Genomic DNA, 24,916 nt, shown 5'->3' on the forward strand with positions numbered 1-24,916 from the left:
TGCTTAAAGAATCCTCTTGTGTGAAGGCTCCAAGCAGGCTCAAACTAAATGGTCAGTTCCTTCCCATGTGCCACTCCAGAGTAGTTTTCTTTGTCCTGGTGCTGAGACTTCTTTTCTATGACTATTTCTCTGACTTGACTGTGGGGGCTAGGAGAGGGAAGACTTCACTATTATTCATGCATGTATCTTTACCCCTAATCCCAGTGTGTATAGTTGTGTATGACTTTTCCTGGGGAAATGTGAACAAACTCCTGTTCAGCCCCAGAACAGTGCAATGATGACAGAACACAGAAAACAATCCAGCTTGGAGAAATGATGAGTTTAATTAGGGTTATTTACAGGAGCATGGGCAAGCTATGGGTGACACCATGGAAAAAACACTCCCTCCCCAGCAATTATTAGCCACTGCATATCCCCGAGGAAGGATGGGTGCCTGAGACATCTTATGAGTCCTTCAAACACCACTCATGCTACCTTGTGAGCTTTGTGAGTTCTGCCCACTTCCACGTGGGGGATATTAGTGGGCCCTGTCATGTGAGTGTCTCAAGCAGTCACATGGTTCCAAGACAGAAACAGCCCTGTCGTGTCCAGAGCACATTTCCACAATACCCCACTGTTTTCTCCAGCTCTTATGTTCCTTCTGCTCTCTCTTCTGCCATGCTTCCTGAGCCTTGGAGGAGATGATATGGATGCAGGATTATTTTTTTCTCACTTAAAGCTAAGCATTGTTCCACTATACCAGAGTAATAGCCATTTTTACTGTCAACAGTAACCTCCACCCACTCTATAAAGAAGCTTCCATAGCCAAGACCCACAAGAGCAATAGCCTAGAGGAGTAAACATAATGTTTAGAAGGCAATTTGATAGGCATATACTACACATTTCAGGAAACAACAGTTGTAACTTCTTCACTAGGGATTTTTGTCTTACGATACCAAACATGTGTCCCTTCCTGTAAAGTGGGCCTTAAATTCAACTAGAAGTAGCTGGTTGCACCCATAACAGTTGTTCCACTATGGCTCCAGTGGGCACATTTTGTTTGGCACATCATAGTATAGCATGAGGGTCCATAACCAAACAAGATTGTGGATGACAATTCTCCCCCAGCGGTCTGCAGAGTACCTGAAAAGTCTCTGCACCACCAATGCGGCAATCCAAATCAGACAGAGTCAAGCCAAATTAGAAAAGACCCACATTTAAGGGATACAACGCTCCTGGATGGCCTTCCAGCCCACCCCCCAGGAGGAGATGGGAAAGAGAGACCGGAAAAAAACACACATCTGTTTTGTGGGGGGGGGCAGTTTAAATACCCTGTGGGAATGGTCTTGAGCATCTCTGGGGGAAGGGTCAGCATTTGGTGGACTTTCTGAGATGCAGCAGGGTTTGGAGGGAGATGAGGAGGGGCGCTTGGTTGGAACCTCCACCATAACATTCCAGACTCTTTGGGTCTATGGATACCAGAGACTGGGGTGAAGCTTCCACCAGAGCAGTACCTTCTGGCACCAAAAAAGTTTTGTGTACGGGGCCTCAAGGACATCTCTGACCAACGTCTCATAAGATGGAGGCCCATTCTGGCACTGAGATTTTCATTCAATAACCTTACGGCACTGGGTGGGGGTGGTGCACACCTTTAACCCCAGCACTCAGGAGGCAGAGGCAGGCAGATCAATGAGTTTGAGGCCAGCCTGGTCTACAGAGTGAGTTCAAGGACAGCCAGGGCTACACAGAGAAACCCTGTCTCAAAACAAAAACAAAACAAACCAACAAACAAAAAAACCAAAAAACAACAACAACAAACCAAACAGAACCAAAACCAAAAAAACAAAACAAAACAAAAAATCCTCATAGCTTCTGGGAGTGCCTTTTCCCATCCAGGCAAGATACCTTAATTCAAAGTCTTTAACCATTATTTTAACTTATAGGCACTGGCTGTTGTAGGATTCTTGTCAGTCATCTTGTTGGGTGTCACTTATGCCTTAGGCAACTGTAACACCCCCAACCCCTACCCCACCCCCACCCCTCCACCCCACCAAACAGCACCAATATGCCTGGCCATTGCATCCTGTGGACTGTTTCCATCCTTGCTCCTTTAGGACCTTGTACCACTCTCAACGCTTTTCTAAACAGGCAAAATGCGTTGAGTTTAGCATCATACAATAAAACCTTTTTGCAAAGGGTGGTCAGGATGGTTGGTGTCCCACCACCGACCATTTCAAGCAAGTGTCAATTGCTCTTGGAACTTAGCAGCTAAGGCAATGTCAGAAAATAATGTTAGTAAGGTCCAAGACAGCATGAAGATATCACATCACTTTGCACCAGCATTTCCTCAAAAGAGCGGTGCTGGCTATGGCATCATGGATGAGAGGCATGGTCTGATACAGGCTTCCGTATCCCACGGTCATTCTCCATAGCCATTCCATTTCCTCAACCTTGTGTATCGCAGCAAAGTCGCCACATGTCTTCACTCCAGAAGGGTCCAGTAAGTGTGGCTCACACTGTTCCGTCTGCTAGGAGGCCATCCAGGAGCAGGAGTGTACTATTGTTTGCCACACAAGTTCTGGCTTCCTGGATCAGACAGAGTCTAGAGTGGTTGTTTCCTTTCTATTGATCACACTTGCCTGGGTTTGGTGACCAACCTCCGGCCTTGGAGAAGAAATGTTTTCTGCATCCTCTGGTGAGATAATTGCCCACCCCTGGGAACAACTTATTCGGTTTCATATTTACTGTTCTGTCATTCAGTCCTTTTACCCCCAAGGAGGCTCACAAGCACTGACTTTGGCTTCATGACAGCTTTTCCCCCTAGGGACTCCGACTCCACAAAAATCTTGCCACATTTGCTTTTGTGTGACCTGGAAAAGCCCTGTGTCTGCCTTTTCTTTTTCTCATCCTGTTTTGCTTGCTTTCGCTCTTTATGAGCACGATTTACATGCCGGCAATGATCTCTCAGATCCACCGGTGCTTCTCCTGTCTTATAAAGAAAACAGCCCACCATGGGGCTCAACAAAACCACTAAGCACCAATGCCAGGCCTGAGGTCCCTGCAGCATTAGCTTCTTTCCTAACTCGCCCGTACACATATCGGGAACTTAACCACAAACACGCCCCCTCCCACACCAAGTCCCTCAGTAATGCTATCCTTCCTCCATGATCTTCCAGTCCCTGATACACACAGGATCCCAGGCAGTAATAACTAAGAGTCCCTAGCAGGACTGGTTTCTCTCACATTGTCTCAGATACACAATCTTTGAGACAAGGATGAAGGAGTAGCTGTATTACTCAGTCTCTTTGATTCAACACCATTCACAATGATTCCACCCACACCCACGTCTCATGTTCTCACCAGCCAGGGTTGGAGGCACTGTATAATTTTTGGCTCAGTCTTTTCCAGTTAAAGCCGTTCAGAGTAGTCTCCAATCATCGTGGTTTTCTGCACTGGATCATTATTAAGGTCTCTACCTTCTACCTGCTTGCTGAAGCATGGGTTTTCCCTTCCTCTGTATTGAAGGTTGGCCCTGAAGGGCATCTGTCATCTCCTCCCTCCCTCCCTCCCTCCCTCCCTCCCTCCCTCCCTCCCTCCCTCCCTGTCTCTCTCCCTCCCCCCCATCTGTCTTTGTGTCTCTGTCTCTGTCTCTCTCCACTGTCAGACTGTTCCTATGGGTTCCAAGTTTATGGATCTCAGGAGGGGCTATTTAACACTATCTAATTTGTATTATCTTTCCCTTATAGTCTTCACATGCCCCACCCTAGAAACAGCAAGTTAATGCCTTCCTTTTTTTCCCTTCTTGGTTTTTCCACATTTCCTACCAATTAAGAGGCTGTTGTGAAGGATAGAATCCAAACATATTTTTCATGTTGCAGCTTCTCCCTTAGACGAGCATGTTCTTTCTGGGCAGACAATTGAGCCACTGCTGTACGCATGTCTTCCCTCCACCACACACTCTTACGGGTGTGTGTACACATTTGTAGTCAGAAGAACATGTGGGAGTCAGTTTTCTCCTTCTACCATGTGGCTGTAGGAGATCAAGCTCAGGTCATCATGCATGGTGACAAGTGTCTACCCACTGAGCCTCATGCCTTATTATCATAGTAAAGGCCACACAACTGATACCAAAGCCTTCTTATGAACTTGTCCCATATATGCTACTTCAGGGGATACAAAGTATTTTCCTCCCTGTCAACCATTTGGCGGGGTTGGGAAATGATCCTCATACATGACAGACTCCATTCATCAAGGAGGTGTGTCATTTATCCCACTTGGATGAGGATGGTCATACTGGGGCCCCTTCTACAGACATTTCACCTTTGGATGACACAGCCTTAGTTGCATAGCAACAAGAATCCAATTGCTGCTACAGCAAGAAGGAAACCATACTTAACAGGGAAGGGGGCTCATATCAAGATCACCTCTGAAAATACTCCACCTTCAAACATTATCTTCAGTCTTACCACCTGTCTTATCACCCATAGCAGGGACAAGGCAACTGCTTCTCCCAAAGTTATCTTTGGTTTTGTCATATGGTTGGTGCCAACTAGTGCATAATTTTCCAGGGAAGATGTATAGAAACAAAACAAAAAAGTCTGTCCACCCCAGGTAGGGCACTGAGGACAGACAAAAGAAATGCTTCCAGACAGAAATAGCAGTAAACACCTTTAAGCCCAGTTTCATCACTAGATGGGTCTCTGTGAGTTTGAGGCCAGCTTGGTCTACTATACATATAGGTTTCAGGCCAGTCAGAGTAATGGGTTAAAATTCTGTCGTCATCCCCATGGTCCCAAAAGGTGCCCCTGAAATCTAGCTTGCTGAGTCAAAGAATTGAATTGGGATTACCCACAGAAGCATGGGTGAGGATGAATTTAGGAAAGCCCAGGTTTCAGCCTCATCACTGCAAAATCAAACCCAAACGTGCAACACATCCCTGAAGGGGTGACAGGGCAACTTACAGACAGCTAGACCAAAAAGAACCTTCTCTGCAGTGGTTACTTGCCTGTGAAGTGGTGGAGCCTTGTGAGTACCTAAGGCACTGCCTCTGTCCCTCCTGGTGTCTCCACAGCAGCCTCGTGCGTCCTCTTCCATAAGCGTCTGTTAGAGCAGCCACAGCTACTCTGGTGTCAAGATGGCAAAAGCCATGTCATCCCTTATGGGCAGAGTTCCACAACAATACAGCTGACCCGGAACTATTTATGTAGCTAAGGCTGGCCTTGACCTTGTGACCCTCTCTCCCTACCACCTGAGTGCTAGGATTATAGGTGTACATTACCACTCTGTAAACATCTTGTTTAAAGATGAATACAACTTAGTTTGATTCTTCTTTTGGTTTTACAGTCAGGGTAAGGAAGTTGGCATGTTCTCACAAACTTGGAAAACAAAGCCTTCTGGTATGTTGACTATGGAAGGGAAGACTAGGCCCTGGTTTATAATGTTTGGTTTACAGATGTTCGGCATGCTGTGCAGGCACCACCAAGAAGTGGGTGGCTGCAACATTCTAGTCTCTGCCTGGGACTAGGGAACCTTAAAGGGGACAGGTGAAGGGAAATCCTCACAGTCAAGAGAACTTCTGACAATGGTCATATGTTTTGCTTGGAAGGAGAAACTGTCAGATGTGGGATTATATATTGATTCAAAGGGGATTCCTGTAGTCCCGGTGTGTGGGAGGCAGCAGAAGTTCAAAGTCATCCTTGGCTATGCAGTGAACTTGGGGTCAGCCTGGTCTTCATGAGCCCCCCACCCCCGCAAAGGAAAGGTGTCACAATTTCCATTTAATTTTCCTATAAATATTCATATTTTCTAACCCATGTGATTCTACTAAAACTCACTGGATTGCTGTGGTTCATTGACCTTGAACTTACTAGATCAGTTTGAGCCTGAAGTAGCCACCTGGCAAAGGGAAACAATGCTGTAGAGTCTAATCAAGTTGCCCTGAGTTACTGTGGTGACCATGGGGCTAGCACAGATCACATTCAGACACCGTCCTAAGTCTCTTTCACATGCATACACCATGACAAATTTAATCCTTTCAACAACCCTATCAGGTAACTATTATTATAACCATTTTTAAAAATGAGGAAACAGACATTTGTTTGCCATCAGATAGCTAAGCAATAGATCTGAAAGTTAGGCTCAGTATTTTTTGTTGGGAGTCCACTTTTCCATAGCTGTATTACCTCCGCACACAACACACAACTCTGGCTAAAAACATAGGGTAGAAGAGGAATGTGCCCTTACACAACTGATAATCCCAGGCTTCTGGGGCTCAGACCCTGCCGAAGTGCACAGCATTACTTGGTACTGCCCAGATCTAGAGGCCCCAGTCTCCTCCCTGGCTATATTTCTACTTCACCATGGAGAGAGCAATTCCTTTCGGTTGGCCTGGTTCGACTTACACAGAGTCCTCACTAGCCTTCTCGGAAAACCAGTTCCCTGCCTTCCTGGTGACCTGCCGGCCCCAAAGACAGTGAAGTCACTTTCCTAAAGTGTATGTAGCAGGGCCTCAAACCTTCAGGGCCTCCTATATGAGGACATTTCAGCAGAGAAAAACAATGTCTGCTGAACCTAGAATTGAGAAAAGAGACAGGAGCAGGGAAGAAGCTAATTCCCCAGGGTGGGGGATTTAGATGGAAAACAGCTTGGCTTGCCCTTGACGACTGTGGGCCTTACCCACAATGGAGAATCGTTGAAAATCTGCACTCTTTAGCCTTCCAATATCACAACTTTTGAGCTACTTTTCCCTTTCTAGGCAGATGCTTTCTCATCAATTAGGAAACACTGCCATCCTGTGGCTATGGGTTGACATACGCTCCAACCAGCAAATCGCTGAAACTTCAATGGCATTGTTTAATGATTAAACCAAAGAGCACACCTATTGAGTCAAATGGCTGAAGAAAAGCAATAGTTACCTGTAAAGAGGGATGCTCTCTAGAGTCTTCATCAAACTAACAAACAAAACAAAAACGCCTGGCCTCATTTCTCTGAACGCTTACTTTGCTTTTAAAACTCTAGCCAGAGGCTTTACAGATTCTGGTGGCAAAGATGCCATCTATTCCCAGTCACATTGGTTTAGAATCCTACGCATTGTGGTTCTGCATAAGACGCTACCCTTTCCAGGGCAGCTCACGCCAGTCTGTCTCCAGGCTATTTCCCTCGACTGTGGCAGGCTCTGTTATCTATCACTCCTTGGTCTGTTCGCCCTGTATCCTCCCACGGTAGGCTAAGCCTAAATTCAACTATTTCCACTTTCTTTTTTGAAACTGAACGATTTGGGGTAGGTCATCTAACCTAAACCATCAGTTACTCCATTTGTGAAATGGGGATAGCACCTTAATCATAGGGATATTGTAAAGATGAAATGACAAAAGTGTGTAAAGACTGCCTGGAACATCACGGGTCTTGGTATTGGAAATTATCTTCCCGGTGAGGACTTGCTAGCGTTGTCCATTGGAGGCCAGTGATTTGATGTCGGAGGTTTACAGAATCCTCAGCAACAATCCGAGAATCGAAGAACTCTTTTAGGCTTTGGAGATCATCCACCGCTGTTTTCACGCGTGGGCAGCTGGCCGAGCAGGGATTGCAACCCGGCTCTTGCGTGCGCAGCCGGCTGCAGGTGCGTGGGCGTGAGCCCCGCGGCGCCGAGAGGCGCGGGGAGGGGCGGGGCTCAGCCACCAGGCACACTCATTCCTCGCGGTTCCCTATTCAGGACCGGGGGTTGTGCGTGGATAATTCAATCCCCGTGGGACTCGGCGTCAGGCCTCGGCCCAGGCTTGGTGGATTGGCTGTCTCGCTTGCCCCCGCCCTCGGTACTCACACCCCCACCCCCATCCGCGTCCCAGGTGGCTCGGGCCCCTGTGGTGATCTCTGTTTACCGAGAGAGCGGGTCCAAGTTGGGCTCCATCTCTGCACTGGCTGGCTGCTCGGCAGAACCCTGCCTTCCTGGAACCTGCGGAGAAAATCCGGTTGAACTCACCTTCGCCCTTTCCCTACTTCCAGCGCGGGGAGAGGTCGGGTAAGAAAAAGAGGGTTTGGGAAGGAGGAGCCCCCGGCCCGGGGGATCCTGCTGTCCCCCATTCCAGGACCTCACGCGCACCCAGGACTTCTATCCCTAGGCCTGGTTCCCGCGCCCATGCTCGGGGCGACGTGCCCACCCTGGGCGAGCAGCCCGAGGCTGGATCTCAGGGACGTCAGCTCCCTAGCGGAGGCCCAGGCGTGGAGACTTCATTCACAGGTGTTTCCCCACCCCAGCAGACGGCGATGACCCCCAAGCCGGCCGGACCCCCGGACGGGGGCTGGGGCTGGGTGGTGGCGGCCGCAGCATTCGCCGTGAACGGGCTCTCCTACGGGCTCTTACGCTCCCTGGGCCTTGCCCTCCCCGACCTCGCGGAGCACTTTGAACGAAGCGCCCAGGACACTGCGTGGGTCAGCGCCCTGGCCTTGGCCGTGCAGCAGGCAGCCAGTGAGGGGGGGCCCTCGAGGTGGGAGGCGGGAACCGGGTGGAGAGGCCGTGAATGTAGTGATGGGAGATAGGAGCCTTGATTACCAGACAACCTGAGAGCTACTGGTGGAACCAATTTCTAGAAGAGTGGGTCTTGAGGTCAAAGGGAGGAGTTACCAGGCCAGGCAAAGCAGCCAATAAGAAGTGTTGGAGATAGTTTGGGGGTCCCGGGGCATGTCTTCGTTGACTCCGCCCCCTTCTAGGCCCAGTGGGCAGCGCCCTGAGCACTCGCTGGGGGGCACGCCCCGTGGTGATGGTTGGGGGCGTCCTAACCTCGCTTGGCTTGGTCTTCTCGGCTTTCGCCCGAAGCCTTCTACACCTCTACCTCGGTCTGGGTCTCCTCGCTGGTAAGAAGGGGATGCCCGTATGGGTTATAATGGGGACAGGAGCTTCTTGTGGGGTAGGGGACCAGGGACGGAGGGAGGGAGGGAGGGAGGGAGGGAGGGAGGGAGGGAGGGAGGGAGGGAGAGAGAGAGAGAGAGAGAGAGAGAGAGAGAGAGAGAGAGAGAGAGAGAGAGAGAGAGAGAGAGAGAAAGAGAAAGAGAGAAAGAGAGAGAGAGAGAAGGGCTAAGGAATGCTAGGAAAAGCATTCTCATACCCTCATCCTGTCCTATCCATTTTCAGGCTCCGGCTGGGCCCTGGTGTTCGCCCCTGCCCTGGGTACCCTCTCTCGGTACTTCTCCCGCCGTCGGGTCTTGGCGGTAGGGTTGGCGCTCACGGGTAACGGGGCATCCTCGCTGCTCCTGGCACCTGCCTTGCAGTTCCTCCTTGATACTTTCGGCTGGCGGGGTGCCTTGCTCCTCCTTGGCGCTGTCACCCTCCACCTCACACCCTGTGGCGCCTTGCTACGACCCTTAGCTCTCTCTGGTGACCCTCTGGCCCCACCTCGAACGCCCTTAGCTGCCCTTGGGCTAGGTCTCTTCAGGCGCCGAGCCTTTTCAATCTTTGCTTTGGGCACCGCCTTGATTGGGGGCGGATACTTCGTCCCCTATGTGCATTTGGGCCCGCACGCTTTAGACCAGGGCGTGGGGGGTTACGGGGCAGCGTTGGTGGTGGCTGTCGCTGCAGTGGGAGATGCGAGTGCCCGACTGGTCAGCGGATGGCTAGCAGACCAGGGCTGGGTGCCCCTTCCGCGTCTTCTGGTTGTGTTTGGGTCTCTGACTGGGTTAGGGGTGCTGGCAGTGGGACTAGTGCCCACTGCGGGGACAGAGGAAGGCTGGGGGGCTCCCCTGCTAGCCGCGGCTGGAGCCTACGGCCTGAGCGCCGGGAGTTATGCCCCACTGGTTTTCGGTGTGCTCCCGGGGCTGGTGGGCATTGGAGGTGTGGTGCAGGCTACAGGGCTGGTGATGATGCTGATGAGCCTCGGGGGACTCCTGGGCCCTCCCCTGTCAGGTAAGGGCTGAGCCCGGGGATTGGCTTACGACTTCTGCCCCGGGATGCCACGCCTCTAAATTCCTTTATCCTTCTCCTTAGGTTTCCTAAGGGATAAGACAGGAGACTTCAGTACCTCTTTCCTGGTGTGCAGCTCTTTCATCCTCTCTGGCAGCTTCATCTACATGGGGCTGCCCAGAGCCCTCCCCACCTGCCGTCCAGTCTCACCTCCAGCTACCCCTCCCCCTGAGAGAGGGGAGCTGCTCCCAGTTCCGCAGGTCTCCCTGCTCTCGGCAGGGGGCGCTGACTCCTCCCGGGATAGCACTTGTTGATCGCTTTCTTGTTTGAGCCCCTTCCCTAATAAAGGATTTTTATCTGACTCTGTTGAAAAACAAACTAGCTGAAAACAACAGGACCCCAGTGGCTTTGGCAGTGAGGAAGGATGCCTGTCCAGTCAGTTTTCCTTTGCTCAATCCTTGCCTTAAGAGGGTCTTTGAGAAGTTGCGAGCTAATCATGTAAAGTTTGTTAGGGGGCATATCTAAACCCCTACTTTACATTTTTATTTATGTGGGTTTGCGAGGGCCAGATCTCTCCGAGCTGGATTTACAGGCAGTTGTGAGCTGCCTGGTGTGGACACCCTGAGCCAAACAGGTCACCAGGGGGAGCAGCAAACAGTTTGCTGAGCTCTCTCTACAGACCTACTCTTAAAAAGATTGACTTTGGCCAGGCGTTGGTGGCGCACGCCTTTAATCCCAGCACTCGGGAGGCAGAGGCAGGCGGATCTCTGTGAGTTCGAGACCAGCCTGGACTACCAAGGGAGTTCCAGGACAGCCTCCAAAGCCACAGAGAAACCCTGTCTCGAAAGAAAAAAAAAAAAAAAGGTTTGACTTTTATTTATGCTGTATGTGTGTGTCCACGGAAGCCAGAAGAGGACATCGGATCCCCTGGATCTGGATTAATAGGTGGTTGTGAGCCACCATGTGTGGGTGGCTCTGGCCCTCCAGAAGAGTGGGAAGTGCTTTTAACCGCTGAGCCTTTTTTCCAGCTCCCAAATGTCATACTTCTTCTTGCATTTGATTTGCCTTTGTTAGCCTGAGAGAAACAAAAATCCACTGGATGTGGTTGTGAGCACCTGTAATCCCAGCACTTGGGAGGAGGTCAGGTCTCAAGTTCGAGAGCAGCCTGGGCTACATGGTGAGGCTCTGTCTCAAAAGTACCAGAATCTTAGGTTGCAGATTCTGCTCCCAAGCCACCTTCCTCCATACATAGATTTTTCTCTTCATTTTTCCCCTCTATCACGGGAATAGTGGAGAAGAGGGAGCTTAGTGGATGGAGGGAAGAACTGTGTCGCCAGAGCTCATGGACGTCTCCACTCCTTTGTTCAGCCATGACCCTGTTAGCTGCCCCAAGCACCTGGACCTCCAGCTCTTTTTGAGGTTTCAATTATTGTCCAGTTTCCTTATTTGTTTTATATCCAAGGGACACCAGAAACCATATATAAAACATGAGAAGACTCTTGGCCTTTGATTCTCAGATTTGATTCAGAACTCAATGGGTTGAGATCTCCTGGATCCTTCAGAAAAGCTTGGGAGGACAAAGGAGGTGATATGAGAGTCATCGACAAAATACAAAGGGTTGGCACATCCATCGCAGGGAGCCCAGGTCTGCTGGTGGAGGCAGATTAAGGACCCTAAGGCACTGTGCTTGTGTGGATGCCTTGATGGGGCAGAAGACCTCGTGCTGCCAAGCTCTGGCTTTCCGTCAGCTCTGTCTCCTGGGGGAGTTCAGTCCTCTCCCAAGCCCTCCTCTTTGGGCAGAGGAATTTTGGTATCCAGTGGCTCTATTACAAGGTCCTGGGGTCTGGAGGTAGAAGCTGAGGTGCAGGAGAAGAAATGGGGCAAAGTGGTGAGAACTCCACTCCCAGCAAGAAGGAAGGCGCCGGCCACCATAAAGGATGCTGTGTAGTTGCCTGTCACATCCCGGAGGTAGCCTGGGTCCAAGAGAGAAAAAGAAACACACATGGGTGACCTGCATACTGGGGCTAATGGCCTAGATCCATCTGGGGGCAAAGGAAGACCCACTGTCTCAGAAGAGATGGACTTGCCAAGGTAGGACAGAATGAACTCGAGACCCTAGTTGCTTAAACAGCCTCAAAACGCCATTTCAGCTACCACCCTCCCCGTAGGACCTCCAGACCAGCCTGTAGGGATTTGGTGAGCCATAGTAAGTCAAGCATATCTGTGTGATTTGTCCTGGCAACAGTGGCCCTTCCAAGCCTTCAGTTAATAGTTAAGAGGAAGGTGTTTAAAGATCAGAAGGTTCTGGCATCTAGAGCATGGAGAACTTTAACCAGATGTTTCACACATTTGGGCAGGGCCCCAGTGGGCCAAAGGAAAAAAAGATAATGTTAGGCCAAACTAGGTCTTCTTCAAACTTAGCCTGCAGTTTCACTGGGGTCCTCTTTGTCTTTCCACTGAGACCTTCTCAGACCCAAGTTCTGTCCTCCTGTGAACCTACCTCAGAACTGCTGTGACTGGCTATGCAAGCTGTACACTGTAACACACTAGAGGGCAATATTAATATACACCATAGGGGGAACAGTTCTTACAATTATGCAGCATGACATCTCCGGCCCAGCCGGCAACCCGACTTCCCTTACCTGACAGTGGAGCTCCCAACAGCCCCCCGATGCTCTCTATCATCTGCACCAGCCCCAGGCCGCAGTAAATCCTTCCAGTCCCCACCAGTTCAGGAAGCACGGAGAAGGCCACTGGGGTCAGGGCCCCTGAGGTGAAGCCATAGGCCACAGCCAGAACCACCAGGATTGTGGGAGCCTGAGCCACAGGGAACAGGGCTAGTGACACCCCAGTCAGGGTTGTCCACAGCATCAGCAGTCGAGCCACGGGCCCTGGAACGGCGTCTCCCAGCCAACCAGATGCCACACGGCCCACAAGGTCAGAAATAGCAGCCACCGAGAGCAGGAAGGCAGCAGGCAGTGGGTCCCAACCTAGGTCTTGCAGATGGGCCACCAGATGGACGTAGGGAATGAAGTAGCCAGTGTTAATCAGAGTAAGGGCAATAGTGTAACGGAGGAAGGGGCCATGATGGAAGAGGGAGGTGAGCTGGGCTCCAGGGCCACCCACAGAAGTGTCTTCAGTCAGGGAGAGTGGGCGGAGCAGAGCGCCACAGGCCATCAGGTGTAGGGAGAGGGCAGACACTAGCAAGAGGGCTCCCCTCCAGGCATAGTTGCTGATCAGCCACTGGAAGAGGGGGGCAAATGCAAAAGACGAGAGGCCCACTCCAGTCAGTGCCAGCCCCATGGCCAGAGACCTCCGTCGAGAGAAGTAACGGGAGAGGCAGGCCAGGGTCGGAGTGAAGGTCAGGGCCCAGCCAGAGCCTGTCAAAAAGGAAAACAGGGAGGGGGTGGGGGAGCTGTGGACTTTGGAGGTTCTCAGAACACCCAGTAATCCCAACACGACCTAGCAGAAAACCAGCCCCTGCTTTGGCCTCCCACAGACTTAGGTTATTTTAGTGCTGGCTTTGACAATTTCTAGCTGTGTGACCTTGAGTGTTCTGCTTACCCTCCCAGACTCAATTACCTCATCTGCAAAATGGGGTTAACACACTGTATGGCAGAGATTCTCAACCTTTCTAATGCTGCAACCACTCAATACAGTTCCTCATGTTGTGGTGACCCTCCAATTGTAAAATTATTTTCAGTGCTACTTCATAACTATAATTTTGCTACTGTTATGAATTATAATGTAAATAAATATCTGATATGCAGGATATCTGAATGGGACCCCTGCGGAAGGGCCGTTCAACTCCCACGGGGACACGACTAACAGGTTGAGAACCACTGCTTTATGGGATCTTGGAAGGCAGTGGTCTTAAATAACTAAAACAGAACTTTGGAATTGGAGCCCCATCTCTACCGTTTCCGGCTGCGTTAATCTTCCTTTGCCCAGATGTATAAACATCGATAAACACTGAAAGCCTTATTATTTTTTTAAATAGGCCAGTGATATCTATTTCAAGTCGATACCTAGCACAATCTTAAAGAAATTCTCTGTCTATACTCTGTCCGATGGGTTTGGGCTTGTATTTTCTGGATTCATTATCTCTGTCTGACTTAGTCGTCCGGTTAAAGAATTCCCTTCAGGGCACAGGTTCTCTCTAAGCCTTTTTGGAAAAGGGTGGAAGAAGGCTTAAGATCCAGGCCTTGGCCGTCTGTCCTTGCCCAGGGTCTCACCTGACAGCAGCCCAATGCTCAGGTATAGGTGGGTCAAGGAGGTGGCAAACGAAGCGAGCAGCATCCCCAGCGCAGCCAAGATGCCCCCAGTCATCACCACAGGCCGGGGCCCCAACTTCGTGCTCAAGGCACTGCCTATTGGGCCTAGGGAATTGGAAGGGGTTCTGCGAGGTGGTCTCCGCCGTCCTCCCTCAGCATCCTCCCAACCCTTCGCCTTTCCCTTTTCCGGTCCCCCAATCCCCTCTTTTCCGAGGGTCGTAGACCACCGAACCCAGGCGCAGCACTCACTCCCAAACTGCTGCACCGCGATCCCTATTGAAGCGATCCAGGAGACTCTGGCTGCCTGCTCCTCAAACGCCGCCACAAATTCTACGAAGAAGACACCGAAGGAACGGAGCACCCCAAACACGAGCGCGGACTGGAAGAACGCCGAGAGCACCACCATCCATCCCCAGCCCCCATCGGGGGGCTCAGCCCTGCGCGCCATTAGGGAAAGAACAAAGCTAGAGCCCCTGCCTGATCAGGACTTTAAACCGCCCACTTTGACCCACCCACCCTGCAGGACGCTCGGCGCTAACTGTGGCTGGTGGCTAGGAAGTTACTGAGAAAGCGTGGGGCGCCTGCGCCTTTCCCCCAAGAGGAGGGAGGCCTATGAGCCAGGACCTGCCACTGCCACTGGGACCGGTTAGCCCGCAGTTGAGAATCTAGACCTGGGCCAGATGATTTCTTCAGAAGCCAGATAACAAAACTGGGTTCGGGCCACAACCCTGAGGAAAGCGTCTGGATGTTATCTTTGAGGACTCAGCACCTGCCTGAGTGGGCAATCATCCAACCCCAAGATAGCCAATTAGGATGCAGATTTCCTGAGCAGGGGGTGGGCCCGGAGGGGGTGGGCGGGGCTTACAGCATTGGGTCTACCCCTGCAGTGAGCGAGGCGCATGCGTAAGGAGCATGAGGTGGCTAGACTAGATCCCACGTGACGAGGGATATTCCCGCGAGGGTTCTGAGGGAGCTGTTGTAATTCACATTTCAAGACTTGCATGTAAGGGCTGCTGGTGGATAAACTGGTCCTGGCCAGGCAGGAACTCACTTGCTTAGCCAGGGATCCAAGAATTGCCCGGCAGAGTGGGTACGAAGGGATAGGTTATGAGGTAAGAGTCAAGAAAACTAATAGAGCACCTGGAGCGCCTAGAAAAGCCTTGAAAATTCTCGCAGGGTCTGCGAGGGGCAGAGGCAGAGGAAGACAGGAGAGTCTGTGATTCTAGCTGCTCCAGAGGCAAAGGCAAGCTCTAGGTCAGCGTGGGCAATTTAGCTAAACCCTGTCTCAAAATTTAAAAATAATGAAAGGGGGTACACAGTTTTGTGTTAAGTCCTGGGTTCAACTCCTAGTACTGCTCTGTTAAAGGGTAGTGGGGCAGACTTGTCGGACCCCTGGCATTCATTTCAGTGACAGGGGTTTGTTCTGTCCCGTCTGACAGGAAACTTGCAGGTCACAGAGAGCAAAAATAACTGGGGAGAGGAAGGGTGGCTGTCAGACCATCCAGAGTTCCTCGGTACCATCCCTTTCCTTCGTGGTGCTGGACGCTTTCCCTTTGCATTCTAGCAATGACCATTTCCTAACCACGCCCATTGGGACTGGTCAGCCCGCCGTTGAGAATCTAGACCTCATACTAAAGTACTCAGAGATAGAACCCTGGCTACTGGAGGCGTCAGCCTCTTCCTCTAGCCAGACCCCTAGCAAGCACTCCCTCACCTCATGACAACAATGACTTGGACTTTTCTGTGCCTTTATTATATCTCAGGCTCCCCAGGACTGAACTTGCAGCCTTGAGCTCAGAATTCATACCTAGGCCAGTCCCAGGCGGGGTGGGGTGGGGGGAATAAGGAGCTTATGCTTTTTTGTTTTGTTTTGGAGACAGGGTTTCTCTGGAGTCTGTCCTGAACTTGCTTCTGTAGACCAGGCTGACCTCAATCTCACAGAGATCCGCCTGCCTCTGCCTCCCGAGTGCTGGGATTAAAGGCACACTTGCTGTTCTTTCAGAGCAACGGGGTTCAGTTCTTGCCTGCACCTACACTGGTGAAACAGTGGGCTGTAACTCCTGTTCCAGGGGGATCTGACATCCTCTTCTGGACTCCACAGGCACCATACCCATGAGGGTCACTTACATTCATGGAGGCAAAACACTCATACACACAAAAATAAAGATACACACCAAGTTTGCTTGCACAGGTCTGTCTGCAACCCCAGCTATTTAAGGGACTGAAGTAAGAGGGTGGCAAGCTCGAGGCTTGCCTGGACTAGAGTGAGATGGAGGCCAGCCTGAGTGACCAAAGACTGTCTCAAAAACCCAAGGAGGGGTTAGAGACGGCTTACCAGGCCAAGGACTTGCTTTGGGAGCCTCATGACCTGAGTTCAATCCCTGGAACCCACAGAAACATGGAAGGAGAACTGACTCCACAAAGTTGACCTCTAATCGTCACATGAATGTATGCACACAAAAACATCATACACACATGCACTATAATAAATTAATTGCATTTATGAAACTAATAGCCCCCTTCCTAAACCCAAGGATTTTTTTATTTAACATGTGGAAGTCCCTGGGTTTAATCCCTGGCACCAAGCAAAACCGAACCATATTAAGTTTTTCAGTTGCATTTGTGGAAAATAATTATACCAAAATGCTATGGGTCTGCAATCTTGTTGTAAGTAGACTCATAGGTAGGGATATGGCAATGGTATAGGAAATAGTTGAATCTCAGGAGTCAAGAGTCCAGTCTTGAGATCTCTAGATTCAGGTTACAGTCCCAATCTTGATTATCACTTATTACTTTGTCAAGATGCCTTCCTCTTAGCTGGCTTCCTCACCTGTCAACTGCAGAGAATATTCCCTGCTTCTGAGGGCCTCCAGGGGGTTAAATTAGTAAGTCTGGGCACTAAAATGCTTTATTTAGGGCCTGGCATTTAATAGGTGGTTAAGTAATAGTAGCTGGTCTTATTTTCAATAGGTGACAAGCTGGAATGGAAGGTGAAACTTTTGCTTAGTATTTTGCCAATTTTTATTTTTTAAATATAGCCTAGGTTATGGACTTATTTTTTTTTAATGAAGAAATCCAGGCAGTTACTAAAATGGATTATCAGGGAGAACATTAGACTGAAGAAACAGGACCACAGCCTGTAGTCACTGGGGAGCTTCTGATGTCACATTCATCTTTGTCTCAGAGGAAAGTTCACAGGGAGGTAACCTCACAATTAGTGACTTCTGACCTTGGACTAGAACACACCTGTGCACCCTGCACACCTGGGCCATGGGAAAAGACATGTGTACTGGACATTAGACAGACGGCAAGGCACTAAGGCTGGGAGGGGGAGGGGCACACAGGCACTTACATACTCGGCCTTTTCCTAGCTGCTCTAGCTCACCTCTGCTGTCCTTGTGGGACCCGAGACCTACCCGTTTTCTTTGGTGACAGCTGTGTGTGACGGGAGGGCGGGTCACAAGGGTTAAGAGCTTGTGCTTGTACAGATGCAATTCCCAAACCCTTGGGGCTTTTCCTACTTTCTCCCTGCAGCTCCACACCTCAGTCAGGAAGTGACTTCACACCAGCAGGATGCAGGTGGCTCCGGATACGCACCATGAAGTCACCGGTTCCTACACAATGAGCCGGAAGGCTAGGGCAGGGAGGGAGAACAAGGACCATTGGAGAGGACAGTGGGATGGAACAGTGAAATGAACAGGATCCAAGTTGTTATATTTTGGAGCCACTTTCCAAGTCCCCACGTGCCCCCTTCCCCCAACAAACAGCCCAAGACACACAGAGGGCAAGAGAGGCTTCTTTATTCCAAGGATCTGACCTCAAAGGATCTAACATCTCACACAGCACTTCCCACATGCCCATCCAGGCTTCTACACAGAAGCCACAATACCGGCTCAGTCTCTCCTGCATTCAAGTGGTAGGGGAGTAAAGGGGAAAGCGAAGAATGGGTTTCTCACGGGCTCCCATCTGATGGCCTTAATTCCGGAAGTTCTGCCTTACAAATTCAAGTCTTCATACCCAAGTCCTATCATCAAATAGGCCCCAGGGCAGCAAGAAGCAGGACTATAAATCAAGGCTCCCAAATATCTAACATTCCAGACACCCCATCCTAACATTTTTACCTACACGGTCTACACCAGAAACTGCAGCACTCAGTAACCTCACACACTATCTGGCAACCTGCTCACAAAGAAAGGGGCAATTGGCTAAGCCAGGAACCAGCCTTCTAAAGCCTTGAAGCACTAACTCCAACAACAATCCTCAACGACAACAAATCCACATGGAACTCAGCCCCCTCTATCTTCCCGTGTAAAGTCCTAGTACATTCACTGGTCGCAGACAGGAATGTAGTGGGGAAAGGAAGACTGAGTCACAGACCCAGCTTCTCAGGTAAGAAAATTACCAAGCACCCACGAAAGATCAAAGTTTTGGAATCTGGACACTTTCCAGAAGCTGTCCAAAAACAAAACAAAACAAAAAGCACATTCGAAGACAAAAGGCTATTAAGCCCCCAAGGAACATTGAAATCCAGCTGCTCGAGCAGTAGAGGATGGGTCAGACTTGTAGTTAAGGTAAGGAATGTCATTAATTCTCCCTAGGTCGCAACATTCTTAGAAACTGGACAGATAAGAACAGAATCTCTGGTACAGATCTTCAGCTCTCTCTCCCTATGGGCATACTAACTCAGCCCCAGTGGGAGGATCGTGAGCTCAGCTGAGACCCTTCGCCGGCTCTGTCTTAGAGATGAACACAGTACATTCAAACGAAGGCGGGTAGATCAATGGAACAGCTTAGATGCTAACCCTCTTTGCGGGAACGACTACCTACCTCCACTGAGAATGATGAGGGATCCAGTTCCCATTTCACAAGCCTTCAGGAGGAATTTATTATCTACATTTTGTGTTCATCAAAATGGTTCCCACCAGCCACGGAGAGCTGAAAAGTTTCTTTCCAAGCCTAGTCTGCTAAAGGACTTGCACCACCCAGAATACCAGGGAGGATTCCTTACCTAACCTTACAGGTTCTCAGGGTTTGCCTTAGGAAAACTAAAGGTTGCAGTCCTAGAACTGAAGGAACAAACTAACAAGCAAACGAATAGATTCCAGAGAGAAAAATTACAACAAAAACAATGTGCAACCCTCAAGCCAAAGGACAGAGCCGAGCGCTAAGAAGCTCTGCCAGCAGAGCCGTGCCCTCGCCTGCGCTTCGGGTCACTTTTGACCACAGTCGTGGAAGAGGGAGGTCGGCAATGCAGACAGAACGAAGGCCCTGGTGCCACCCGCAGGCCTTAATAAATTATATTTACAGATAAACCATTTGAAATGGGGGGAGGGCAGGGACAGTTCCCTTGAAGAAATCCCTTGTGTCTCCTTTTCCCCAGCCCCTAGCTACCCAATCTGTTTTGTGAGGAAGAGGTTTTGACCAGCAAAACAGAGGCAGATCTAGCCAGGATCTGCCACCCCTGCTCTCCCCAGTATGAAATTAAGGTGACAGAAGTTTCTGACACCAGAGTGGCCTGTCACACTCCCTTATCAAGACCATCAGGGAAGCCAAGCCTGAGCCTGCAGCTTTTGCCGCCCCCAGGGAGCACGTGTGGTTCCGGAGAGGGTCGCCCGCTATGGGCTCCCGAGGATGTGGTAGCGCACTTTAGTGTTGGTAGCAGCCCCGTGTTTCTGACGCAGGTGCAGCCGTAGTTGACTCTTGTGCCGAAAATGCAGGCCACAGGGGTCGCACTGTGGGAGGACAGGTCTGTTAGGTCCCTGCCCTTCCACAACCACCCTTTAGTTGGAACAGTAAGGGGGAATTGTCCAGCTCTCTGATGACAATCAACCCATTAGCATTCATGCCCTTGTAATTCCTCTGAGGCGCCCTGGAGGTGGGCATTGCCTTACTTAACAAAAGCACCAACACCCGTTAGCCCTTTGGGACAACAGTCCCTAGTCCTGGAATATAATTACCCCCACCCCTCTCCCCAGTCCAAGCCCCCTGATTCACTCCAACTCTTTAGGCCGCCGCCTATTTCTAAGAAATCTAGCATGTGGCAAGACCTGGCCCTGCCTGCGTGCTTGTGGGGGATATGGGTTAGGTGGTATAGGGTACCCACGTGGTATGGCTTCTCCCCTGTGTGGATGCGAACGTGGCTTTTGAGCGTCTGTAGGTGGCGGAAGCGGGTTCCGCAAGTGGGACACGGATAGGGTTTCTCTCCAGTGTGGATCAGCACGTGCGCGCGTAGGTGTGCCACCTGAGGAAGGAGCCCGGAGATCGACTCGGAGAGGGACATAACCTTCTCCGCTCCTCCCATTTGCCTGCCAGCCCTCTCCTTACCTGAACAAAACGCGAGCCGCACGTCTCACACTTGTACGGTTTCTCTCCAGAATGGATGCGGCTGTGCGTTTTTAGATTAGCTGGTCGGTTAAAACGTGCTCCGCAGATGGAGCACCGGTAGGGCTTTTCCCCTGCAGGTAAGGAGGAAGACAGTCAGATCGCCTTAAGAGAACGATGGGCCCGAAGACTAAGACCCCCTCCTACCTGTGTGCACTGTGCGGTGACTAGCCAGGTTGCCCTTATAGCGGAAAGCAGATCGGCACAGCTGGCATTTATAAGGCTTGTCCTCTCTCCCCGGAGCTAAGGGGTCCAGCCCCGATGAGCACTCAGCCACAGCCTCACAGTTCTGGCAGCTGAAAAACTCACCTCCTGGGAACGGTGGAGAATAATGACAATCTTATTTATTGAGGACTTCCCAGGTACCAGGATCTATTTGCCTTTTTAACCCCTAACTTACTGTGAAGGCTATTATTGGGGGACTCACTTGGCTTGTTCATGGCTGTATATTCAGTAAGATACATCTGATTTAGTAGTATGCTTATGATTTTCGATGGTAGTGACAGTATGTGAAAGTTCTTGCAAGTGGGTGGATGTTTCTGTTTCTCTCCTTTCTTGCCTCACTTGGTGACAGACTGCCAGAGAGGCCCTGCCAAACTCTGGGCAGACTGTTCAGTCCTGGATTGGGGTAGGCCAAAACTTCCCAAATCTTCTGCTCTTTGTAAGGACATGGAGAGCTTAAAAAACTTTATGATTCGTCCCCTCTCTCTGACATTCTGACTGATGAGGTGCAAACTTCACAGAAGGGTCTAATTTGCAGTCAGGTTGGGGAACTGTTAAACAGATTTTTTTCTGAGGTCTTTTGGTCCAGGTTGACCTGGAACAGCCACAGGAGAGAAGCCAGAAGAGAAAGAAGGACCCTTACCTGGTGGTGGGTGAGCCTGCTTAGAAGTTGATCCAGAAATCTCTTGAGCCCGGGGTGCGAAGAGGAAGGGGGCATTTGTTGGAGGCCCACATTTGAATCGCGCAGTGGTAGTAGCTAGAGATAGTCTAGGCAGACAGTTGGAACCATAGAAAAAGTTAGGGAGTATGGGGGGACGCTGCGCGTGCGCACTCAAATGTGTGTGGTGCGCTGCTTTTTTCCCTGGAAAATGGGGATTTATACCTTCTGGAAGTGAGCAATTACTAGTCAGTAAGTCATGTCCCCTCTGGCCTTTGGCTAACTACCTAAGGTGGGCTAGTTTCTCTGAAACCCATCCCCAGATGGCACCCTCGGTGGCTCTGCATCCTACAGCAGGCCAGCCTCTGAAACTCTTAGGAGTTAATAGATTCCATACCTGCTCTGGAGACCAGGCGTGGGTCCTTCTTCACTGCTGCTACTGGAGGCTTCATCTCCACTAGGGAGCCTGGCTTGGGAGCAAGGTTGACCAGAGCTCTCCCCAACCAGGCTCTCTGCTTGTGAAGTCTGCGAATTTAGCACAATAAATTTGTACTTTTTCCAGTTGCAGGCCTTGGGGTCTGGGCTGGCTGGACTAGGGGAGCCTTGACTGCAGCTTCGAGACTCAGTAGGTGGATCTGGGTGTCCTTCTGAGCGCCTGGGACTGCCTGGTGGAGGAACTGTTAGGGGCCTTGGGGGTTCTGCCTCCAGGGGTCGCAGAGAGATGCCTTGAGGTTCATAGCTGGAAAAAGTATGATGGCCATTAACACCGTTTCCTAATCGTTGCTCTGGCCCATAATACCAGGAGCACCGCTTGTACGGGGAACACAAACCCGTGGCCCTTTCACCTGGCTTGGATGAAGCGGTGGCATGCCTGGACTACATGTTCCATCTGCAGATAGGTGGCAGCCGCAAGGACAGCTGGTGCAGTGGCCGGAGAGAGGCGAAGCCTTGAAGTGTACATGAAGTCCAGAAGAGGAGCAAATCCCCTGGCTTCTGGCCCCCCAGGCAGAGAGAGTACATCCACTCCGACTCCTGCTCGGCCTCGGAAAATTGAATAGAAGAAACCACTGGAGAGAGGACAACGGGGCCGTGTTAGAAGCTGGGAGACCAAAGGAGACACAAGATGCCTTAGAGTCTTGCCTCTCCGCTAGCACTGCTGCCCCAATTCCTGGAGGATCCCCCATGCTTCTTTTTCCTTCCTTCCTATCCCCTCCCCTCTGTCTCCCCAGTTCTGGATTACAGGTGTGGGCCACTATTCCCAACTTCCCCCCTGTGTTGAATTACCTCTCAACGGCCTTGTGACTCTGTTCTCTACCCAGTTAGTCCCAGGACCCCTATTCCCCTCGAACCTGCAGGCGATAAGAACTGCCTTGTGTGCTCTTAGGGGTTGCCCGCCGACCAGCAGCGTGACGTCAGTGAGGATCCCGCGCAGGCGCAGCTCATTCAGATTGCCAAGCACGTCGGAGGAGTGGCGCGTGAACTCTCGGACGTAGCCCAGCGCTTCTTCTGGGGCCGCTGTGGAACCCATAGCGACCCAGGCCTGCGCCAGCCACGAAAAAAGTTATGGGATCCAGGCATGCCTAAGACACATTCCCTTTTCTGCCGGTGTTTTCCTCCCGGGGTGACCCTAGCGCCAACACCATCAGATAGTGGGTCCAGCATCACCAGACCCTCTTAATTCATCTCGTTCACTCTGCCCTCAACGGTCTCTTCCCTCCCGCTGCCGGATCGCAGAGCTCTTGGAAGAAGTTAAAAACACTGGTACCTCCGTCTGGAGGACGAGTATGAGGGCTCTCACACTCCCGCACGCTGTGCGTTGGTTCGACTCTAGCTACCTTACCCATTACCTTCCTTTTCTCTGCGCCTGGGTCACAGACCTTGCCTGAGGACCACATATGATCAGTAGCCTTCCATGCCCATGCGACTCCTATCGTTAGACCCAATACTCCGCATCTCTTTTTAAGCACAATTTCTGGGATTCAAGTCTTATTACTATCAACAAACCCCACCCCACTTTGGGGACCCACAAGTCTGTTTTCTTCAAAGTCTGATTCTTACCCCTGTCCTGCAGGGGCTGTGGCTTCTCTCCTCGAGGGGGGGCGGGGTCTCTCTTCTCTTTCGGCCTCGGCTCCTTTATCCGGCCGGGATGTCGGGGGCGGGGGTAGAGGTGGGGTGAACTCGTGGGTCCGTATCCTTCCTTCCTCTTTCGCTCTCCAGATGGTGAGCCCGGGGCGGGGTCTCTGTCTCAAACGCTGTATCTCAGAATCGCGGGGTGGTCGTCTCTTGGGGGTGGGGGCCTTTGGTTCATTAAATGAGCACCCGAGGATGAGGATATTAGAACTGGGGAGGTTAGTGATGTGGAAGGTGGTAACATGGGAGCCTTGAGTCGTCGGAGGACCTGGGACAGCGAGAATTGAGTTTGGGTTTTGGAAGAGGGTGCCAAGAGCTTGTTGAAGGAGAAAGGAAATACCGTAAAACTCCCCTTTCCAAAGTACTGGATTCAGGGAGAAAATAGGGAGCCCAAGTGATATCGGGTTTGGGGAGGCGGTAGTGGACTCTCCTGGGGTCTCAGACAGTAGGAGAAGGAGGCGTGATTGACAGGCAGGGTCCACAAAAGGAGGGGGCTCTGACCAAGCGGGGTAAGGAAAGGGCGGATATGATTTCTAGTTCGTTTCCTTCCATTGTCCTGCGACCGGACGGCTCCTGCAGCTGCTTCCCCTCGAGGAGGTGGGGAAAGCCCCGGGTGGGGACCGAGAGACGCTCGGGAGACCTAGGCGTCCGGCCTCTTACTCCTGACTCTCTTCTGAACCCTTTTAGGGATCCAGAGAGACAGACTCCCGCCCAAAGCCCTGCTGCTCTCCATCAGTCCTAGCTCACTAGGGCCTCGAGCACCCGCCGGTCGGCTGCGCTCAGAGTCTGGCGGGACGCCGGGGTCCAGCGCGGCAAGTAGGCAAAGCTCGGCAATGTCTGCATCCTTCCACGAGGGGGCGGACGAGCACTATAGCCTCGCTTCGCCTCTAGGTCTCCTGGCTGGAGATGTGCTCAGACCAGGGAGCTGGATGCGTTCAATCTTCTGTTGCCTTCTCTTTGCGAGAGTTTATTCTGCACCTTTGTCTCTTAGTGGGGCACTAGGGAGAGGACAGAAGAGTTAGGGTCTCCGAAGGAAAGCTGGAACTCCTGTGGAATTGGTCTTGGAATGAGGGAAATGGTTGGGACAAGGAGTGGGGTCTTGTGCCTGCAAACACAGGTTTTTCTTTTCTAATTAGGTGGATACTGTTATCCAGATGTCTGTAGACGTGAATTTTTAGTGAACATTATATGAACCTTGAGTGGAGTAAACAAAGGGAGGACTTGAGGAGAAGGGAGGAAGAACCTTATTTTAAGTACTCTGTTCAGGAGATAGGCAGAGACCACACCCTTAGATTTTGTTTGGAGAGCCTTGTGGGAGGACAAGGTTCATTTGAAGAAGAGGAGCTCTGTAGTTACGGGGTCAGGAACATGTGTAGTCAA

The 24,916-nt window shown here is 51.1% G+C and overlaps 3 protein-coding genes and 1 long non-coding RNA gene across 12 annotated transcripts; 1 reads left to right on the forward strand and 3 right to left on the reverse strand.

The window, feature by feature from the left end:
* Positions 1 to 304: 304 nt before the first annotated feature.
* LOC106020936 lies at positions 305 to 7,930 on the reverse strand. 2 transcript variants are annotated; one of them, XR_001196326.3, is made up of 3 exons: positions 7,857 to 7,919; positions 3,804 to 7,682; positions 305 to 670 (listed from the first exon to the last, which is right to left on the reverse strand). It is a non-coding gene; the product is annotated as an uncharacterized LOC106020936 (long non-coding RNA). The 2 variants fall into 2 exon arrangements; XR_005878278.1 differs by lacking the exon at positions 3,804 to 7,682 and having other exon boundaries at positions 7,857 to 7,930.
* On the forward strand, positions 7,677 to 10,232 carry Slc16a11 (solute carrier family 16 member 11). 4 transcript variants are annotated; one of them, XM_013111802.3, is made up of 5 exons: positions 7,677 to 7,996; positions 8,097 to 8,443; positions 8,686 to 8,829; positions 9,107 to 9,874; positions 9,956 to 10,232. In XM_013111802.3, the coding sequence occupies exons 2-5, from the start codon at positions 8,242 to 8,244 to the stop codon at positions 10,183 to 10,185; spliced, it is 1,344 nt and encodes a 447-aa protein (XP_012967256.1). In that variant the 5' UTR covers positions 7,677 to 7,996; positions 8,097 to 8,241; the 3' UTR covers positions 10,186 to 10,232. The 4 variants fall into 4 exon arrangements, with proteins under 4 accessions (XP_012967256.1, XP_005067565.1, XP_012967257.1 ...); XM_005067508.4 differs by having other exon boundaries at positions 7,854 to 7,996; positions 8,233 to 8,443; XM_013111803.2 differs by having other exon boundaries at positions 7,855 to 7,996; positions 8,236 to 8,443.
* A 499-nt stretch (positions 10,233 to 10,731) lies between these two features.
* Slc16a13 (solute carrier family 16 member 13) lies at positions 10,732 to 17,828 on the reverse strand. 5 transcript variants are annotated; one of them, XM_040749010.1, is made up of 5 exons: positions 17,688 to 17,828; positions 14,395 to 14,582; positions 14,107 to 14,250; positions 12,514 to 13,251; positions 10,732 to 11,844 (listed from the first exon to the last, which is right to left on the reverse strand). In XM_040749010.1, the coding sequence occupies exons 2-5, from the start codon at positions 14,549 to 14,551 to the stop codon at positions 11,639 to 11,641; spliced, it is 1,245 nt and encodes a 414-aa protein (XP_040604944.1). In that variant the 5' UTR covers positions 14,552 to 14,582; positions 17,688 to 17,828; the 3' UTR covers positions 10,732 to 11,638. The 5 variants fall into 5 exon arrangements, with proteins under 5 accessions (XP_040604944.1, XP_040604941.1, XP_040604942.1 ...); XM_040749007.1 differs by lacking the exon at positions 17,688 to 17,828 and adding an exon at positions 14,915 to 16,035; XM_040749008.1 differs by lacking the exon at positions 17,688 to 17,828 and adding an exon at positions 14,817 to 14,933.
* Positions 17,829 to 17,928: 100 nt separating this feature from the next.
* Positions 17,929 to 23,587, reverse strand: Bcl6b (BCL6B transcription repressor). The gene is made up of 9 exons (XM_005067506.4): positions 23,465 to 23,587; positions 22,756 to 22,946; positions 22,252 to 22,473; positions 21,804 to 22,145; positions 21,392 to 21,516; positions 20,674 to 20,838; positions 20,470 to 20,600; positions 20,249 to 20,386; positions 17,929 to 19,877 (listed from the first exon to the last, which is right to left on the reverse strand). The coding sequence occupies exons 2-9, from the start codon at positions 22,932 to 22,934 to the stop codon at positions 19,761 to 19,763; spliced, it is 1,419 nt and encodes a 472-aa protein (XP_005067563.2). The 5' UTR covers positions 22,935 to 22,946; positions 23,465 to 23,587; the 3' UTR covers positions 17,929 to 19,760.
* Between the last annotated feature and the right edge of the window lie 1,329 nt (positions 23,588 to 24,916).

Source organism: Mesocricetus auratus, unplaced genomic scaffold, assembly GCF_017639785.1.
Source record: "Mesocricetus auratus isolate SY011 unplaced genomic scaffold, BCM_Maur_2.0 Super-Scaffold_100007, whole genome shotgun sequence".
NCBI lineage: Eukaryota > Metazoa > Chordata > Mammalia > Rodentia > Cricetidae > Mesocricetus > Mesocricetus auratus.

Excerpts from the sequence above, each read along its gene's own strand:
- Slc16a11 (XM_013111802.3), top strand. The coding sequence starts at position 8,242 with ATGACCCCCAAGCCGGCCGGACCCCCGGACGGGGGCTGGGGCTGGGTG. Across the intron at positions 8,444-8,685 it reads GGCCGTGCAGCAGGCAGCCA|GCCCAGTGGGCAGCGCCCTG; the intron begins GTGAGGGGGGGC and ends GCCCCCTTCTAG. Across the intron at positions 8,830-9,106 it reads CGGTCTGGGTCTCCTCGCTG|GCTCCGGCTGGGCCCTGGTG; the intron begins GTAAGAAGGGGA and ends ATCCATTTTCAG.
- Slc16a13 (XM_040749007.1), bottom strand. The coding sequence starts at position 14,934 with ATGATTGCCCACTCAGGCAG. Across the intron at positions 14,583-14,914 it reads ATGATTGCCCACTCAGGCAG|GGCTGAGCCCCCCGATGGGG; the intron begins GTGCTGAGTCCT and ends AATGGCGCGCAG. Across the intron at positions 11,845-12,513 it reads GTTGGGAGCTCCACTGTCAG|GCTACCTCCGGGATGTGACA; the intron begins GTAAGGGAAGTC and ends TCTTGGACCCAG.
- Bcl6b (XM_005067506.4), bottom strand. The coding sequence starts at position 22,934 with ATGGGTTCCACAGCGGCCCCAGAAGAAGCGCTGGGCTACGTCCGAGAG. Across the intron at positions 20,839-21,391 it reads GCAGGCTCACCCACCACCAG|GAGGTGAGTTTTTCAGCTGC; the intron begins GTAAGGGTCCTT and ends CACCGTTCCCAG. Across the intron at positions 20,387-20,469 it reads GCGGCTCGCGTTTTGTTCAG|GTGGCACACCTACGCGCGCA; the intron begins GTAAGGAGAGGG and ends CTCCTTCCTCAG.